At 39.4% G+C, this 21,237-nt stretch overlaps 1 protein-coding gene across 1 annotated transcript in view; it reads right to left on the bottom strand.

Moving 5' to 3' along the window:
- LOC136125051 (histone-arginine methyltransferase CARM1-like) overlaps positions 1-18,336 on the bottom strand; it is a 162,373-nt gene extending 144,037 nt beyond the window's left edge. The window contains exons 1-2 of the mRNA XM_065879893.1: positions 18,234-18,336; positions 11,884-12,009 (exon numbers count right to left, since the gene is read on the bottom strand). Coding sequence (XP_065735965.1) covers positions 11,884-12,009; positions 18,234-18,336 — 229 coding nt within the window. The remainder of the gene's footprint in view (positions 1-11,883; positions 12,010-18,233) is intronic.
- Between the last annotated feature and the right edge of the window lie 2,901 nt (positions 18,337-21,237).

Below are 21,237 nucleotides of genomic sequence, written 5' to 3'. Positions count from 1 at the left end.
GGATTCACTTTCAGCAGAGATCAAGAGACACATGAACTCCAGAATTAGGAAGATGTCATGAGGCATCCTTGGCAAAATCCTCAAGTCAGAAACTCCTGTTATCAATTATTTTTCCTTCTTACAGAGGAATGAGACTAATAAATTATAGCCAGTGCTCTAAAGCATGGTGAGCCCAGGTCTTGGTGCTCATTCTTAAAGTACAGATGACACACTGAACCAACTAAGAATTCATTATATGAGAATTAGTCCTATCCAAAGGGCTTCTTATTTAGAAACTTTTTTCCCTGCTTTTTCTATTGGTATAAACGGATTAAGAAGTATCTTAGTATTCTAAATTACTGAGCCCAAAGTCTCTGTCTCAAGAAATGTAATGGAAAGGATTAGTATACTCTCTCTACTTGTCACCTAAGTCAACAGAATGATGACAGGGACCTTGGTGTAGGATCAGCGCCCCCAGTACTAAGTGAGCCATGTTGGTTCTGGGCCTTATGACTATCCAAGCTATTTAAGATTATATCCTTCAGGTAGAGGGACAGAAGTAGTGTGGTAGTACATGGCAACTGCTTGGCCATTGGATGCGATACAGAATAAAATACATCCCAAGTTCTTTACACTTTGTCTATTGAAATCTCAAAATTTCCATTTCACTGCAATTTAAAGATTCAAAGATAAGTTTCAACCAGAAAACGAAGGCAGCCTCAACTTTGAGAGTCCCTAAACATGAAGTTCCCAGGCCTGCTAAGACTTTTGGTACCAACTCTGAACAGTACCATAAGCTTGAAACATGGATGTCATAGAAATGTGAATTCTATCTATAGTTTTCCAGTATGGTTTCCTTGAGCATTAAGTGCTCTGAGTGAGTACACATTAAAAGAAAGGTTTTCCATTCAGTCTTCTTGCTAGGCAATTGCACCTTATTCTTTTCACTGGTTTCTTTCTTTCTTAAAACTAAATGTGTCATTACAGAAGGATGCACTGTGGTGTTGGAAACTCTAGATTTAAATCCTTGATCAGTAATTATTAGTGATATTACCTTAAGAAAGTGACTGATATTCTCTGAATCTCAGTTTCCTCATCAGTAACATGACCAATTAAATCCTTCCTCAAGTGGACAGTATATTAGATGAGACAATAGGTTTAATGTTTATAGTATAAAAAGTCAAAACAACGTTTTGCTCTTAACTTGGTTATGCTGATCACATAGCCCAGAAAAAAATTTCCATTTATTAAAGCCTTGAATTACTGAAATCCATAAACTACCAAAAAATTATAAAACATTCCCATGCTGAGATAAGCCACATCCTGATTTTCATTACCAAAGATAGGAATTTCTTATTTTATTAAAACTGACTCAACCATAACCCAATTAGAACTGCAGACTGTCAAACAATTATACACCAGGGCTTCCCTGGTGGCGCAGTGGTTGAGAGTCCGCCTGTCGATGCAGGGGATGCGGGTTCGTGCCCCGGTCCGGGAAGATCCCACATGCCGCAGAGCGGCTGGGCCCATGAGCCATGGCCGCTGAGCCTGAGCGTCCAGAGCCCGTGCTCCGCAACGGGAGAGGTCACAGCAGTGAGAGGCCCGCATACCACAAAAACAAACAAACAAAAACAATTATACACCAGTAAAATGAACAACCGCAAGAAATGGATAAATTCCTAGAAATGTACAATCTGCCAAGACTGAATCCGGAAGAAATAGAAAATATGAACAGACTGATGACCAGTAATGAAAATGAATCAGTAATTTAAAAACTCCCAACAAACAAAAGTCCAGAACCAAACAGCTTCACAGGTATGCTCTACAGACATTTAAAGACGACTTAACACTTATCCTTCTCTATTAAATAAACTCAAAAAATTAAAGAGAAATAAATGCTTCTGAACTCATTCTATGAGGCCAGTATTGCTGTGATACTGAAACCAGACAAAGACACCACAAACAAGAAAATTATAAGCCAATATCACTGATTAACATAGATGCAAAATCCTTGACAAAATATTAGCAAACCAAATTCAATAATACATTAAAAGGATCACACACTACAGTCAAGTGGAATTTATCCCAGGGATTCAAGGATGGTTCAATATCTGCAATTCAATCAACATGCTACACCACACTAACAAATTGAAAAATAAAAATCATACAGTAATCTCAATAGATACAGAAAAAGCTTTTAACAAAATTCAACTTCCATTTATGATAAAAACTCTCAACAAAGTAGATACAAAGGGAAAATACCTCAACGTAATAAAGGCCATATGTGACAAACCCACAGCCAACATCATACTCAGTGGTGAAAAGCTGAAAGCATTTTTTCTAAAGTCAGGAACAAGACAAGGATGCCCACTCTCTCCACTTTTATTCAACTTAGTATTGGAAATCGTAGCCATCACAACCAGATAAGAAAAAGAAAAGGAATATGAATTGGAAAAGAAAAGGTAAAACTATCATTGTTCACAGAAGACATGATATTACATAGTGAAAATCCTGAAGATGCCACTAAAAAACTATTACAACTAATGAATGCATTCAGTAAAGTTGCAAGATACAAAATTAATATACAGAAATCTACTGCATGTCTATACTCTAATAACAAACTATCAGAAAGAGAAATTAAAAATACAATCCCATAGTCAACTGCATTAAATAATAAAATACCTAGGAATAAATCTAACCAAAGAGGTTAAAGAATTGTACTCTCAAAACTATAACACACTGATGAAAGAAACTGAAGATGACACAAGCAAATGGAAAGATACACCATGCTCATGGCTTGGAAGAATTAATATTGTTAAAATAACCAAAGGCAATCCACAGATTCAGAGTAATCCCTGTCAAAATACCAGTGGCATTTTTCACAGAACTAAAACAAATAATTTTTAAATTTGTATGGAAACATAAAAGACCCTGAATAGCCAAAGCAATCTTGAGGAAGAAGAACAAACTATACTACAGAGTTATAGTGATCAAAGCTACAGTGGCACAAAAACAAACACACAGTCAATGGAATAGAGAGCCCAGAAATGAACCCACGTTTATATGATCAAATATTATATGACAGAGGAGGCAAGAATTTACAATGGGGAAAGACAGCCTCTTCCATAAATGGTGTTGGGAAAACTGAACAGCTAAATGCAAAAGGATAAAACTGGACTACTTTCTTACACCATATACAAAAATAAATTCAAAATGGATTAAAGGCTTAAATGTAAGATCTGAAACCATAAAAGCCCTAAAAGAAAACACAAGCAGTACTCTCTCTGACAGCTTAGCAATATATATATATATTTTTTTTTGATGTGTTTCTTTAGGCAAGAGAAACAAGAGCAAAAATAAACAAATGGGACTATATCGAATTAAAAAGCTTTTGCTCAGCAAAGGAGACTATCAACAAAACAAAAGGCAGCCTACTAAATGGGAGAAGATATTTGCAAATGATATATATGATAAGGGGCTAATATCCAAACTGTACAAAGACCTCATACAACTCAACATCAAAAAAACAAACAAACAACCTGAGTAAAAAATGGACAGAGGCTCTGAATAGACATTTTTCCAAAAAAGACATACAGATGGCCAACAGACACATGACAAGATGTTCAACATCACTAATCATCAGGGAAATGTAACTCAAAACCACAATGAAATATCACCTCACACCTGTCAGGATAGCTATTGTCAAAAAGGAATAAATAACAAGTATTGGAGAGGATGTGGAGAAAAGGGAACCCATGTGCACTGTTGGTGGAATTGTAAATTGTTATAGCCATTGTGGAAAATAGTGTGGAGTTTCCTCAAAAAATTAAAAATAGGACTGCCATCTGATTCAGCAATTTCACTTCTGTGTATTTACTCCAAGAAAACAAAAAGACTAATTCAAAAAGGTACATGTACACCAATGTTTATTGCAGCATTATCTACAGTAGCCAAGAAACGGAAGCAGCTAAGTGTGCACTGATGCATGAAATGGATAAAGAAGATGCTGTATATATATACACTGGAATATTACTCAGCCATAAAAAATAAATCTTACAATTGTGACAACATGGATGGATTTAGAGGGTATTAGCTAAACGAAATAAGTCAGATGGAGAAAGACAAATACCATAATGATCTCACTTATATGTGGAATCTAAAAAACAAAACAAGTGAACAGAGAAAAAATGAAAACAGACTCACAGATACAGAGAAGAAATGAATGGTTGTCAGATGGGAGGCAGGTGGGAGGTGGGGTGAAACAGGCGAAGGGGATTAAGAGATATAACCTCCAGTGACAGAGTCACAGGTGTAGAAAACAAACTTACAGTTACCAGGTTGGGGGGGAGGGGGAAGTATAAATTGGGGGATTGGGATTGACATATATACACTACTACATATAAAATAGATAACTAATAAGGACCTACACAGGGAACTCTTCTCAATACTCTGTAATGACCTATATGGGAAACGAATCTAAAGAATAGATATATGTATATGTACAACTGACTCATTTTGCTGTACAGCAGAAACTAACAACATTTTAAATCAACTATACTCCAATACAAATTTTTAAAAAAGAAAAGGAAAAATGCCACAGGGATATAATGTACAGCATAAGGAATATAGTCAACAATAGTGTAGTTACTTTTTATTTTCTGGCCACGCCTTACGGCTTTGCAGGATCTTAGTTCCCCGACCAGGGACTGAACCCGGGCCAAGCCAGTGGAAATGCTGAGTCCTAACCACTGGACTGCCAAGGAATTCCCAACAATGTTGTAGTAACTCTGTATGGTGACAGATGGTTACTAGACTTATCGTGGTAATCATTTCATAATGTAAGCAAACGTCAAATCACAGTGTAGTATACCTGAAACTAACATAATATGTCAACTATATTTCAATAAAAATAAACAAATGCACACACTATAAAGCCAAATGGGGAAAAAAAAAAAAAAAGCCAAATGGGGGGAAAAAAATTCCCCTATGCTCTTCTACAGTCAAGCTCCCCCTAACTCCCAGCCCCAGACAATCACTCATCACCTTTCTGCAACTATAGATTAACTATGCCTGTTCTAGAATTTTATATAAATGGAATTATACGATATGGACTCTTACATACCTGGTTTATATCGCTCGATTTAAAACTTTTGAGATTGAGTTGAGTTCACCATTCATTTCTGTTTATTAATAAGTAGCCTTCCATTGTATAGATATGGCATAGTTTGTCCATTCACATGCTAATGAACAGCTATCTGAGTTGTTTCCAAATTTTGGCTATGGTAATAAAGCTGCTGTAAAAATTCCTGTACAGGTCTTTCGGCATACATAATGTTTTTCCTTCTCTTGGGTAAATATCTTGGCATGGATTTGTTGGGTCATAGGATAATGCATATTTAACTTTTTAAGAAAGTCCCATTATTCTCTAGGTCTCACCCACAAAGAGAATGCTTGCCAGTAAGTTGTATATATGTAATAGCAATTGCTATGTCATGTTTTAGGATGAGCAGGAGGGGTACCTGCCTGCACCCCTTTGGGATGGGGGTGCAAAGCGGCTACAAATGCTAGAATGAAGGACAGCTTTTCTGTGAAGTAGAAGCACATATATTAGCAGTGAAATTCTTCCCGTTTTTTTCAGTCTCTTTACAGGTGTCCTCTGGTTTTTCCCTGGAAGTAAAATGCCTGTTGCACTTTCTGCATGGGGATGAAGGAAGGGGGAGAGAGGCTGTAGAGAGCCTGCTAATAGCATCATCAGGTAGAGAGACATTTAGTTAAGCCCACCTGGCTCCCCCATCCTCACTGCTAGCCTCCATATCACTGTCTGATTGAGTCTGGAGCCCCTGGGGTTCTCTTTTATGGCAGCACCCACTCAGAGATTCTGAGCTGCCCCTTCTTCTCTCTGATCACCCATTTTCTAGGAATTTGTTGAACTTGCATTTCCTGATGGTCCTTCCTTCATTCTCTTCACTCTTGCTGTGTCTGTTATTTTACTGAGATGTCAGGAGAGAGGAGGAAAATGATTGCCTTTGGTATGTAGCCCTCACCCAGAAATCAATGGATCTGATTCAGCGCACTCACCTTCTACTAAATTTTGTGACTGACACTTCCCTAGCCAAGCTCATCAAAGACCCTGCCACTTAATCCAGTACACACCTTTACGTCTTTTCCTACTCACTCTCTGTAACATCTGGATAACCTTGCTCCTTTCTGAAGTGTGCTGTTGACTTCCACAGTACTACTCTCACTTGGTTTTCTCCTGCCTTTCTGGCTGTTGCTTTCAGTCTCATTTCCACACTTCCACACTTCCTGTTCTCTGCCCATAAATGTCGGTGGTTCCTTAAGGTGTCTCTTTAGGTCTTTGTTTTTTCTCACTCTATATATTCTCCCTAATCTTGCTGCCCAATGTGCTCTTCTAAACCCCATTCTTGCCGTGTTTGAACAGTCCCTTTCCTGAGAAGCCTTCCTCGACCCTCAAGGCTGAGGCAGGCGCCCTGACTAATGTCCCCACAGCACTTAAGAGACTCGTTCAGAACTTCTCATATTGATTGCTCATGAATCTGTTGCCTCCTCCAACCTTAAGGTCTCTCAGAGTCCGAGGCTGTGTTTTTCATCCAGAGCAGCTCGCCTGGGATATGGATGGTGATCAATAAATATTTGCTGGACTGAACTGAGACAACAGATATTTTTAAATGCTTTGTGTTTTATACATGTTATTATCAGGAATAACAGTAAAATCTGCACTTTGAAGAAAAAATTTGCCAGAGAAAGATAAACCTCAAGTTAATCAGAGAAAAACAAATTCTTAATTGTGTAACATAAGTTAATGATGTTGTGCAGAAATTAATGATGCAGTGAATTAATTAATGACGTACATTCTCATGTGAAAATTATATCCTCTTTATTCCTTGGCACCTCTACAGAGCCAAAACCAATATAGATTTCACCCATCAAAAAAGTCTCATACCCATGTCCACAGCAGTATTATTCAAGGGGGCCAAAAAGTGGAAGCAACCCAAGTGTCCATTGATGGATAAATGGATAGACAGGGTGTGCTATATGCATAGAATGAAATATTTTTCAGCCTTAAAAAGGAAAGAAATTCTGACACATGTGATAACATGGATAAAACATGAGGACATTACGCAAAGTGAAATAAGTCAGTCACAAGAGTACAGGTACTATAGAATTTCCTTTCTATAAGGTACCCTAGAGTAGTCAAAGTCACAGAAACAGAAAGTAGAATGGTGGATGCCAGGGCTGGTGGGGAGGCAGGGAATGGGGAGTTGCTGTTTAATGGGTGAAGAGTTTCAGTTCTACAAGATGAAAAGAGTTACGGAGATGGATGGTTGAGAGTTGTACGACAATGTGATTGTACTTAATGCCACTGAATTGTACTCTTAAAATGCGTTAAGATGGTACATTTTAAATTATGCATATTTTACCACAATTACAAATAAAATTAAAAAGTCACACACACAAGGAATTGCAGGCTGTCATATCTGACCTACAAATATAGCCTTTTCTCTGTATCTGGGAGCCAGTTCTTGTGAAAGCAGGACTTCCTCATATTTATTTTACTATTAAAGATAAAACTCCCCCTCAGTACTCCAAAAATGTTTATTAAGTTGTTCTTGTTTGAATTTTAACATGGAGGTCCTACTAAGATGCTCACACAGACCTATCTATCAGAGCTTGCCTGAGAAATGCACCCTACAAGCTCCTTGGGTTCAGGCCTATCTTTCTTGGCTACTGGGACGAGTCTAACTGTGCTAAGGTAGTAATTTGTACTCACTGAGTCTGCTTCTAAATTATTTGTTGTTCATTGCTATCTGGATATCTAGCTTTATTTCTGCCTCAAGCCTATTTGAATTATTTCTGTCTATTGGATGTCTAGTCCCCTCTAACAAATGAAAAGTACTGAGAGGTTGGTATTCATCCTCATTTGGTATTGTCTGTCTACAGTTTTGGAGATATCTTAAATGACTAAAGCACCTACTTATCTATAACTTAGGTCTACATTTTACCAGGACTAGGGGCCTATCTCTACTGAACTGTTAAGAGGGTTGCCTGTGGAACATCCTGTACTACTGATATTATTTTTCTTAGCTGTAGAAGAAATTCTTTTTTTCTTTTTTTTTTTTTTTTGCTGTACGCGGGCGTCTCACTGCTGTGGCCTCTCCTGCCGCAGAGCACAGGCTCCGGACACGCAGGCCCAGCGGCCATGGCCCACGGGCCCAGCCACTCTGCGGCACGCGGGATCCCCCCGGAACAGGGCACGAACCCGCGCCCCCCGCATCGGCAGGCGGACTCCCAACCACTGAGCCACCAGGGAAGCCCTGTAGAAGAAATTCTAAAATGCCTTGTCCACGAATGTCTTTCCTGGAAAATATGTGTTTGTGTCTGATTTGATTTGACCTAGGAATGAAGTTTTCTGTACTATCGTTCTCTGGAGTTTATAAATGAGAAAATCTCCCTCCTCCTTACGAAGAAAAAGTTCTGGAAAATACTCCTCCATGTGTCTCTCTTTTTTAAATTTTTTAAAAAATAAATTTGTAGCTTTTTTTTTTTTTTGCAGTACACGGGCCTCTCACTGTTGTGGCCTCCCCCGTTGTGGAGCACAGGCTCCGGACGCGCAGGCTCAGCGGCCATGGCTCACGGGTCCAGCCGCTCCGCAGCCTGTGGGATCTTCCCGGACCAGGGCACGAACCCGTGTCCCCCGCATCGGCAGGTGGACTCCCAACCACTGCGCCACCAGGGAAGCCCTGTAGCATTTTTTTTCTTTAATAAGTTTGTAGTATTTCTTTTTTTAAAAATAAATTTGTAGCATTTCTTTCTTTCTTTCCTTCTTTTAATAAATCTGTCCATGGGTCTCTAGATGGGACTCAAATATGCCTTACTGGGTAGGCCATGAATGCCAGGCTTTCATCACTCTCCACCTGGGCTCTTTCTCAGGGTGCTGTATGCAGCAAGCAACCTTGAGGTATGAAGTAATATCTTCCTCTGGAACAAAGAGCAAGCCTGGTTACTGCCTGCTATTAAATAGAAGTTCCCCAAGCTCAGTGTTCCTCTCCTGTAATGCATCCCACTGCATGTGCAGGCACCCATCTTATCCTCCACATCTGTCTGGGGGATTTGGGGCTTAAAGAACTCAGAGAAAATATGCTCACACTTTGGCTACTGCTCTTTTCCTGAGAGTCTAAAATCGTCTTTTACCTCTGCACCAGGAGTCTTATGTCTTCTGTCAGCATTCATGGAATAGTGGCAACCTAACTTGTTAGTTTACAAATCAGATAAAATCCCATTAATATTGTTAAAATGACAATTCTCACCAAACTGATCAATCTCAATCACAATCAGACCAAGCACTTTTGTAGAAATTGACAACTTAATTATAAAATGTACATGTAAATGCAAAGGACCAAAAATACCTAGAACAATCTTGATAAAGGAGAACAAACTTAATGGACTTCAAGTGTTACTTTAAAGGTGATCCAGACAATGTGATACTGGCACAAAGATAATCAAGAGAACAGAATAGAGAGCTCTGAAGTAGACCAAGTCTATATACAATCATTTAACTTGCAAAAGTCTTTTCAACAAACAGGGCTAGAATAAATGGATATCCATATAGTCTAAAAATAATCTTTGGCTAAATACCTTACACCAAGTAAAAAATGATTAAGATTGACTGTATACCTAAAATATAAAATCTGAAGCTATAAAACTTATGAAAGGAAATATACAACAAAAGGATAAACTGGCATTCATCAAAATTTAAAATTTCTTCTCAACATATCATTAGGGAAATAAATAAGCAAGCTATAGACTAGAAGATAACACCCATTAATTACATATGTGATACATATCTGGTATCCTGGATATATAAAGAACAATTCCATAGATAAACAACCAGTTAGTAACAAGCAAATGATTTTAATTTATAACCATGTGAAAAATTGCTTAACATCATTAGGTATCAGGAAAACATAAATTAAAACCACAATGAGATACAATTACACACCCACCAGAATGAAAAAACAACTCAAAAGACTGAACGACCAAATGCTGGCAAAGATGTGGAGCAATCCGAACTCTCACACATTATTGGTGGGAGTGTAAAACGGTACGACTACTTTGGAAAAAATTCTGGCTATTTCTTATAAAACTAAGCACGTACTTATTCTATGCACCAGCAATTTTACTCCTAGATACTGATCCAACAGGAACGAGAAAATATATACGGTAAAAGAATATTCATCATAGCCAAATGTAAATGGTGATCTTCTACAGCTAAAGATATAAAGAAGGAACCACAACAAGATGGTAGGAGGGATGGAGATGTCGTACAGTCAAGACCCATACCCCCAGGTGGGTGACCCATAAACGGGGAGATAATTACATTGCAGAGGTTCTCCCCAAGGAGGGAGTGGCCTGAGCCCCACAATGGGATCCCCAGCCTGGGGGGTCCCACACCAGGAACATGAGCCCCTAGAACATTTGGCTTTGAAGGCCACTGGGGCTTACTTTCGGGAGTTGCAAAAAGCTGTGGGAAACAGACTGCTCTCAAAGGGTGCACACAAAATCTCACACACTCTGGGACCCAAGGCAGAAGTGATAATTTGAAAGGAGCCTGGTTTAGACCCACCCACTGATCTTGGAGAGCCTCCCAGAGAGGCAGGAGGCAAATGGAGCTTACCCTGGGGACACAGACAGTGGTAGCAGCCATTTGGGGAGCTCACTGCACCACACGGGCACTGGTGCTGGTAGGCGCCATTCTGGAATCCTCCCTCTAGCTTATTAGTGCTGGGACGTGGCCCTGCCTACCAGCCTTTCAGCCTCAGTACTGGGATGCCTCAGGCCAAGCAACTAGCCAGGTGAACACGGCTGACCCACCAGCAGGCCCGCGGCCTTAAGACCCCCTGAGCCCACAGCTGTCCCTGTCCATCAGAGAGGCCAGGACCCGGGGCTGGATCCACACACCAGTGCGCTAGCACCAGCCCTGGGACCCCCAGGGCCCTATAGCCAGAGACACTGGGACCCAGCTCTGTCTACCAGTGAGCCGGCATGAGCCAGCAGTAGGCCCAGGACCTGGTCTTATCCACCATTGGGCGGATACCAGTCCCGGGTTCCTCTGGGCCCCAGCCCCACCTAGCAGCTGGCAGACACCAGCCCCAGGACCACTGAAGCCCTGCAGCCTGCCATACCAGGATTTAGTCTACCCACCAGCAGGCCAGCACTAGCTTCCAGACTCACAGGGCACTGCAGCCAGCCACCTGGTTCCCCCAGGCAATGAGCCAGCACTAGCTCTGGGGCCCCCTGGGCCTCAGCCTCACCCACCAGCAGGTCGACACCAGCTTTGGGACCCCCCCAGATCCTACAGCCAGCCGCCTCATGACCCAGCCCCACCCACCAGCAGCCAGAAATCTTTCAGAGTGCCTTTGAGTCTTTTCTTAAAATACTTCTAGTTATACTTTAATTTACCTCCCTATTGCTAGACATTTGTTGTCCAGAGTCTAAAAATACTCAGCAAGTGATTCAAAGACAAAAACAGGATGAAATCATTGACGCTCAAACTGAAAATCACATTTCGGCAAACTTCACCTTCAAGGAGAATCAACAACAGTGGTGAAGATCTGGACAATCCTTGGTGTCCTTTCCTGCAGCTTTGGATGAAGGAGAACCAAAGCAGGGTTGGGGGGCGGGGTATTAGAATACAAAAGTTCTCACGGTCTAGGGAAGGCTGACTGTTCTCTAGCCACCACATCAAGTTAAGCACCAGAACCAGTTCTAAATCATTCTATCAATGGATGGCAACTCACATCAGGAAACACGGTGCTGAAAGTCAACCAATCAGGAGATCTGCCTTTGGAAAAGCCAGGGGCTTGGAATAGACACAAAACTTACCAGCATGAGACTCAAACTTCAGCAAAGCACTGTGGTAGCCCAGAGAAATCAAGATGGACTCCTTCCCCACACAGCAACATTCAGTGTCTCTGTTGAGTGAGCATTTGAAGACACAGACACCATCAGCTATAAAAGGTGGGGAAAAAAAGGATTAGGAAAATCCATTTTGAGGACTATAAAAAGGTTCAGCCATTCCTGCATTTCTGTTTTCAAGGCTCCCCATTTCTATCTCCTTAATATAATGCCTCCTGGGACATAAGTGAACATGAGGATGAATGTAACCACGGTCAAAAAAACAATGCTTCGCATATGGCTTAACAAAGGGCTCAGAACTGACTCTTGTCTCTTGCCTTTGTGTCTATCGTTCCATTCCCTATAACCCTTTATTCCCCAAATCATTTTGTATCTCTGGACACCATCCTAGGAGAGATCAGGTAATGGTTTTCTGGGTGATTTTTGAGCACCTACTATGGGCCCAAGATATCACAACAAATCTTCACTGTATGTATCATCACTGCCAGTGTTCCTAGGTGAATACTAGGGAAAGAGTTTAGGTCCAATATGCTAATAAGTGGCAGAACTGGAATTCAAAGCCAGGCATTTGACTCCAACGCACGTTCTTCCTACCACAATGTGCAAGCAGGATAAAGAGGGAGATTCATTCTGCAAGCAGAACCCGTGGTAAATGGCTGTGGTCTCATTAGATTCATCTATAGATAATTGGGAACTAACTCTCAATTCCTCTCTTTACAGGTTAGACAGGGCCTTTACCTTGGGCAGCTGTAGTATGGTAGAAAGAGCAATGAAACTTGCAGTTTTGCTTTCATCTTTGATGTTTACTAACATTGGAACTTCAATCACCCGATCATTTTGAGCCACATTTCTTCATTATGTAAAATAAAAATACTGATGCTTATTTTACAGGCTTTTTGTGAAGACTGAATAATAACAGTGAAATAATTCCTAAAATCCTATTAAAACAATAAAGGACTATCATCATTCCTCTCATTATAAAGTAGATCTTAGTTTCTATTCTTAATGTTCTCCTTTCTCCCTTACAAAATTAAATAGAATAGTTGTGTTAACTTAAAAACATAATTTTATATATAAAATTCTACTGTTACACACGAGCATATGCACATTCAAAACAGACACACAGAGTTAAAATGACCAAATATTTTCATCCATTATTTCACTCACAAGTGAGTATCTCCTGATGGAAACATTCACAAATTTTTTTCACAGAACATCCTGGCTGGTTAAATAGTGCAGATGTTTTGAAAACATTTTCCTGGCATAAAACATGATTACAGGTTTAGATATTACAGCCCAGTCAGTGTCTCAAAGGCCTAAGTGTCTCCTTGCAGGGAGGTAGCCATGAATGTAGATACAGAAGAAGAGTTTGGGGTCTTTTAAACAATATGTTTTTTTTGAAATCAAAAGAAATATTTTCTTCAAGAAAGCAGGATTCCTAGCATTTACCAATTATTTCCTTTATGGTTTAGAAGTAGAATAAGAGAGAAGGAAGAAGGAATGAGGATTCTAGGCTTCTACAGTCCCTTGTACATACATGACTATTACAGTCTGTAAGCTCTTTGTGGGCAGGGGCAATTTTACTTTATTTTTGGAATCAGTATCTTTTTTCCTCTGAATCAAAACCTAGCCCAGTACCTGGTACTTAGTATTTGCTAAATCAGTGAAAGCGTTTCTCCGTGTATTGATTGCATACCACCACAGAACAGGTAAAAGGCTTTATATTTTATCTGGTTCAATTCTCCAGATAGGCTGATAATTTTTTTTATTATTGTTTGTTTTGTTGTAATTTGATTAGAATATAAATTGAATAGCTCCTTTTCCTACTTTTATAAATTGTAAAATTCCTGTCCATGTATCCTCCTTTCTCCATCCTCTTCTTTACCCTCTGTTTAAACATGGGTGGAGAATGTCTTTTTAAGTATACAACAAAATCCAGAAAGTACTGGTAATTACTCAAAAATTTAAAACCTACATATGGCAAAATTTTTTAAATACTTTAAGCCAATTTAAAAAGCAATGATAAACTAGGAAAAATATTTTCAACACACTTAACAAAGACTTAATATCCTCAATATACAATCAGCTGTAAGAAATAAGAAGTAATCAACCTACTGAAAATTTAGTAAGGGATTAATAGACAACTGGCACCTAGAAAAATGCTGATAACAAAAAAAAATCTGAAAAAATAATGAATCTCAGAAATAATCAAAGAAATATATGATAAAACAATGAGATCAAGCTTTTTATGTCTTAGTGTTAAGTTTTTAAAAATATAAAATGACAGTATCAAATGCTGGAGAGGGTGTGAGAACACAGTGAATGGCAGTTATTCACAATGTAAATTTCTATGCTCCTGGAATACAGTCTGCCCATATGCTTCAAAATTTAAAGCCTATGTACTCTTTGTTAGATATTCCACTCATAATAAAATTTTTTCTACGATGTACTTTATCAAGTGTGAATAAACATATATTCAAGGACATGCATCTTAGAGCTGTTTATTTAGCTATCAGATGTAAAGAGGCCCAGAGCCCATCACTTACATGGTTGCTTAAATCAGGCAGCTCCAAGTTAAGGCTGCCAAACAGCGTGTGCAGTATTACTGTGGCAATTTAACGCTGTGTTTGTCTTTGGAGAAAGCTGTTTTGAAAGATATACATCAAAATGCCATCAGTGGTTTCCCCTGAATGGAGAGAATGTGGGAACATTTGTATTTTTCCCCTCATAAGGGTCCCCTCATAAACTAATGACCCTGCGCTCTAGAGCCCGCAAGCCACAACTACTGAGCCCACGTACCGCAACTACTGAAGCCACACACCTAGAGTCCATGCTCCTCAACAAGAGAAGCCACCACAATGAGAAGCCCACACAACACAACGAAAAGTGGCCCCTGCTCACTGCAACTAGAGAAAGCCTGTACGCAGCAACAAAGACCCAACCCAAAAATAAATAAAAATTAAAAGTAAAAATAATTTAAAAAATCATTCGTGGAAATGAATGTTTTATCATGTGTTTTATTTGCTAATCTTATATCTTCTTGTGTTGATTTCCTTTCTTGTCCTTTTACCATGTTAGTACAAAAAACAAACATTCTAAATGATTTCTGTTGACTAATATGGTCAAGATTAAATTGCAGCTATTCTAGGGAAGAGTGTATTAACCGAGAATTGTGTCTTTTTAGAGAATTTATATTAGAAAAATGAAGACATACGATAAAAAATTGTTTGAGGAATACATATAAATCCAAGACCAGGAGACACCATTACATTGGTGAAAAGTAAGGATGGTGTGGAGATCATTTCCACTGTACACTGAAGTAAGGTACAAGGCATCTATCTTTCTATCAAGCTGTTATTACTTGTAATAATAACAACATTTGCAGAGCACTCTGACTCCCTTTACAAACATCTCATTTCATCTTTTCAGTGATATGGAAGGCTGGCTGCTTCTGTGTGTTCACTATCGTTCTGCTTTTGAACTCTGCTTTCATTGACGACCCTCTTTGCTACTTTTTCGAAGGGCAAGGCCTGATCTCTTGGTAGCAGCAGAGTAACAAGCAGAGTAAGTTCATGTGCACAAAATTTATCGAACTTTAGAAAAGCCCAGAGCCTTGTTGTCTCCTACTTGAGGAAAAGCCACTTTTTCTACCAGAGGACTCTCAAAGAAAATCCATAATGATAGTGAATCCAGATGCCTTACTCTATCCTCCACCTCAGCCTATCTGACAAAACTTCCAAAGGCACACAAAGAAATCCAGGATCCAACCATTTTACGAGTGCATACAAGTAAACATGGAAAGTGCATACAAGTAAACATGGAACGTGGCACCAGGTAAAGTCAAGAGAATTGTCCTTGTCTCCCTTAAACAGTATTTCTCTACTTTTCCACATATATACCTCCCTCTCCTTTCAGCCTATGCAAATGCAAAATCCAATCTCCACAGGAAAGCTACAACACTAGCAGATTAAGAATATTAGATATCAGGCATGGTCTAGAACAGATATTCTAAAATATATTTTTATACATAAATTCCTGGACCAAAGAGTACTCATGACCTAACAATATGTCATTATGCCAGTTCTTTGCTAAGTAAGCCTTTTAATATTTTGCTATCAAGAACTAGGAAGTTAGTCTACCTAAGGAATGTTTCCTAGACACATAACTAAAAATAGGACTGTACAGGCAGCACCTATAAAGATGGAATAAAGTATACAGACAACTACACAATTATTTTCAACAACTTTAACTACGGAAGATGAGTGTAAAGAAAAAAGGGCAGAATTATGGACCTCTAAGAAATCTAATATTAAAATTAGACATCAACGTTGAATAACACAATTTCTTAGGGGATGGGACACAGTAGTAATAAATGATATATTCATAGCTTTTTCCTCTCTTCTACCTGGTAAGGCGAATTTTGTATTTGAAAGATTAGATTCTAGGCTTTTGCTTGCTGGAGTAATGATTGTGAAGAAAAACTGAAAATGGATCGATTGATTCAGGTTGAAAGAGACTAAAAGTTAACAGCGGAAAAGAAATGAAGAGAATGGGAAGATCAGGAGAAGGAAGAAAGGGATCCGGAGGTGGTTCTAGAGTTGAGGACTGCGGTAGCTGTCATATGTGACAGACAGAGACAGAGAGAGAAAAGGGGCTTTTAACACATCAGTCTCAGAATAACAATAATGAATACTATCACTACCAACTATGATTACTGAAAGAGATGTCTAATTGTTTTATTGTTGTTTTGCTTTGGCACTGGTTTGGTTTTGTAAATGTGCACCCCTTCCTCTACGTTTTGTTTTATAATTATGCTAAGTGTACACTGTCAACTCATACACCCATTACCCAGGAGTGTTCCCTTTCAGCCTTCATTTAATAACTACTTAATACTCCACACTAGTCCTGTGTGGATGCCTCTCTAGTCTTTCTGGTTGTCCAAAGTCATTCTCTAGTGGAACCTTAGGAAGGGCTCCCTGAAACAAATTCTTTAGTAGATTCCTTAGGAAGGGCCATGGGAATGACATTCTCTGAATTCTTACATGCAAATCACTATCTATGTCTTTTATATTTTTGAGGGTCAGTCCTTCTGGATATAAAATCACATTTTCTTTCTCTGAGGATCTTTAATGTTACTCCATTTTCTTCCATCATATAGCATTACTGTCAAAAGTCTAATGATAAACTGATTTTCTTTTTCATAACAGATAATATGCTAATGTCTACATTCCTAAGGATTTTTTTTTCTCTTTCTTTTTTTTTTTTTTTTTTTTTTTTTAATGCGTTACGCGGGCCTCTCACTGTTGTGGCCTCTCCCGTTGCGGAGCACAGGCTCCGGACGCGCAGGCCCAGCGGCCATGGCCCACGGGCCCAGCCGCTCCGCGGCATGTGGGATCCTCCCAGACCGGGGCACGAACCCGTGTCCCCTGCATCGGCAGGCGGACTCTCAACCACTGCGCCACCAGGGAAGCCCTTCTCTTTCTTTATAAGGTAATTTTTACTAGAAAGTGCTTTATGCTGGGCATTCTAGGCCAATATAATATTTTCAGGTATGAAGTTTATTCTTTCGGTACATGTTTTCAATTATTTCATCAATATTTTCTCAATTGTAATTTTAGTATTTGTTTCTTTGTTCTAATATCTTCTTCAGAGACTCTTACGTATATGTTGCATCTTCTTTGCTTATGTTTACAATTTTCTTTTGAATTCTTCTTATGTGTTTTTATATTCCCTCTTACATTTTAAAAAATTTCCATTTTTCTCCTTTATTTGATGTAGTTTTTGTCGCTTCTATTGAGCCTTCATTTCTAAAATCATTATTTTTGGAAAGACTGGTCCAAGATGGCAGAGTAGAAGGATGTGTGCTCACTCCCTCTTGCAAGAGCAACGAAATCACAACTAACTCCTAAACAATCATCGACAGGAAGACAGTGGAACTCACCAAATAAGATACCCCACATCCAAAGACAAAGGAGAAGCTGCAATGAGACGGTAGGAGGGGCACAATCACAATAAAATCAAATCCCATAACTGCTGGGTGGGTGACTCACAAACTGGAGAACACTTATACCACAGAAGTCCACCCACTGGAGTGAAGGTTCTGAGCCCCACGTCAGGATTCCCAACCTGCGGGTCCAGCAACAGGAGGAGGAATTCCCAGAGAATCAGAATTTAAAGGCAAGAGGGATTTGACTGCAGGACTTCGACAGGACTGGGGGAAACAGAGACTCCACTCTTGGAGGGCACACACAAAGTGTGTGAGCATCGGGACCCAGGGGAAGGAGCAGTGACCCCAGGGGCGACTGAACCAGACCTACCTGCTAGTGCTGAAGGGTCTCCTGCAGAGGCAGGGGATGGCTGTGGCTCACTGCGGGGACAGGGACACTGGCAGTAGAGGTTCTGGGAGGTGCTCCTTGGCATGAGCCCTCCCAGAGTACATGATTAGCCCCACCAAAGAGCCTGTAGCCTCCTGTGCTGGGTCACCTCAGGCCAAACAACCAACAAGGAGGGAACTCAGCCCCACCCATCAGCAGACAAGCAGATTAAAGTTTTACTGAGCTCTGCCCACCAGAGCAACACCCAGCTCTACCCACCACCAGTCCCTCCCATCAAAAAGCTTGCACAGCCTCTTAGATAGCCTCATCCACCAGAAAGACAGCAGAAGCAAGAAGAACTACAATTCTGCAGCCTGGGAAATGAAAACCACATTCACAGAAAGACAAAATGAAAAGGCAGACGGCTATGTACCAGATGAAGGAACAAGATAAAACCCCAGAAAAACAACTAAATGAAGTGGAGATAGGCAACCTTCCAGAAAAAGAATTCACAATAATGATAGTAAAGATAATCCAGGACCTCGGAAGAAGAATGGAGGCAAAGATGGAGAAGACGCAAGAAATGTTTACCAAAGACCTAGAAGAATTAAAGAACAAAGACCAAGAAGAATTAAAGAACAAACAAACAGAGATGAACAATACAATAACTGAAATGAAAAATACACTAGAAGGAATCAATAGTAGAATAACTGAGGCAGAAGAACGGATAAGTGACCTGGAAGACAGAACGATGGAATTCACTGCCGTGGAACAGAATAAAGTAAAAAGAATGAAAAGAAATGATGACAGCCTAAGAGACCTCTGGGACAACATTAAATGCAACAACATTCACATTATAGGGATCCCAGAAGGAGAAGGGAGAGAGAAAGGACCCGAGAAAATATTTGAAGAGATTATAGTCAGAAACTTCCCTAACATGGGAAAGGAAATAGCCACCCAAGTCCAGGAAGCACAGAGAGTCCCGGGTAAGATGAACCCAAGGAGAAACACGCTGAGACACACAGTAATAAAATTGACAAAAATGAAAGACAAAGAAAAACTATTAAAAGCAACAAAGGAAAAATGACAAATAACATACAAGGGAACTCCCATAAGGTTAACAGCTGACTCCTCAGCAGAAACTCTACAAGCCAGAAAGGGAGTGGCACGATATACTGAAAGTGATTAAAGGGAAGAACCTACAACCAAGATTACTCTACCCAGCAAGGATCTCATTCAGATTGCACGAAGAAATCAAAAGCTTTACAGACAAGCAAAAGCTAAGAGAATTCAGCACCACCAAACCATCTTTACAACAAATGCTAAAGGAACTTCTCTAGGCAGGAAACACAAGAGAAGGAAAAGACCTACAAAAATAAACCCAAAACAATTAACAAAATGGTAAAAGGAACATACATATCGATAATTACCTTAACTGTAAATGGATTAAATGCCCCATCCAAAAGACATAGACTGGCTGAACGGATACAAAAACAAGACCTGTACATACGTTGTCTACAAGAGACCCACTTCAGACCTAGGGACACATACAGACTGAAAGTGAGGGGATGGAAAAAGATATTCCATGCAAATGGAAATCAAAAGAAAGTGGGAGTAGCCATTCTCATATCAGACAAAATAAACTAAAATAAAGAATGTTACAAGAGACAAGGAAGGACACTACATAATGATCAAGGGATCAATCCAAGAAGATACAACAATTATAAATATATATGCAACCAACTTGGGAGCACCTCAATACATAAGGCAAATGCTAACAGCTATAAAAGAGGAAATCGATGGTAACCTTCCAAGACTGAACCAGGAAGAAATAGAAAATATGAATAGAACAATCACAAGTAATGAAATTGAAACTGTGATTAAAAATCTTGCAACAAACAAAAGCTCAGGACCAGATGACTTCACAGGTGAATTCTATCAAACGTTTAGAGAAGAGCTAACACCCATCCTTCTCAAACTCTTCCCAAAAAACTGCAGAGGAAGGAACACTCCCAAACTCATTCTAAGAGGCCACTATCACCCTGATACCAAAACCAGACAAAGATACTATAAAAAAAAAGAATATTACTGACCAATATCACTGATGAATTTACATGCAAAAATCCTCAACAAAATACTAGCAAACAGAATCCAACAACACATTAAAAGGATCATACACCATGATCAAGTGGGATTTATCCCAGGGATGCAAGGGTTCTTCAATATACATAGATCAATCAATGTGATACGCCATATTTACAAACTGAAGAAGAAAAACCATATGATCATCTCAATAGATGCAGAAAAAGCTTTTGACAAATTTCAACACCCATTTATGATAAAAACTCTCCAGAAGGTGGACATAGAGGGAATCTACCTCAACATAATAAAGGCCATATATGACAAACCCACAGCAAACATCATTCACAATGGTAAAAAACTGAAAGCATTTCCTCTAAGGTCAGGAAAAAGACAAGGATGTCCACTCTCGCCACTCTTATTCAACATAGTTTTGGAAGTCCTAGCCATGGCATGACTAGTAGCATGTCACTGTTTGCAGATGACATGGTACTATACATAGATAATCCTAAAGATGCCACCAGAAAACTACCAGAGCTACTCAATGAATTTGGTAAAGTTGTAGGATACAAGATTAATGAACAGAAATCTCTTGCATTCCTATACACTAACAACAAAAGATCAGAAAGAGAAATTAAGGAAACAATCCCATTCTCCACTGCCACAAAAAGAATAAAATACCTAGGAATAAACCTACTTAAGGAGGTAAAAGACCTGTACTCAGAAAATTCTAAGACACTGATGAAAGAAATCAAAGATGACACAGATGGAGAGATATACCATGTTCTTGGACTGGAAGACTCAATACTTTGAAAATAACTATACTACCCAAAGCAATCTGTAGATTCAATGTAATCCCTATCAAATTACCAATGGCATTTTTTATAGAACTAGAACAAAAAATCTTAAAATTTGTATGGAGAGACAA

Source organism: Phocoena phocoena, chromosome 6 (genome assembly GCF_963924675.1).
Source record: "Phocoena phocoena chromosome 6, mPhoPho1.1, whole genome shotgun sequence".
Taxonomy (NCBI): domain Eukaryota; kingdom Metazoa; phylum Chordata; class Mammalia; order Artiodactyla; family Phocoenidae; genus Phocoena; species Phocoena phocoena.
The sequence above is the reverse complement of the archived record's forward strand: the minus strand, read 5'-3'. Positions and strand labels throughout refer to the sequence as shown.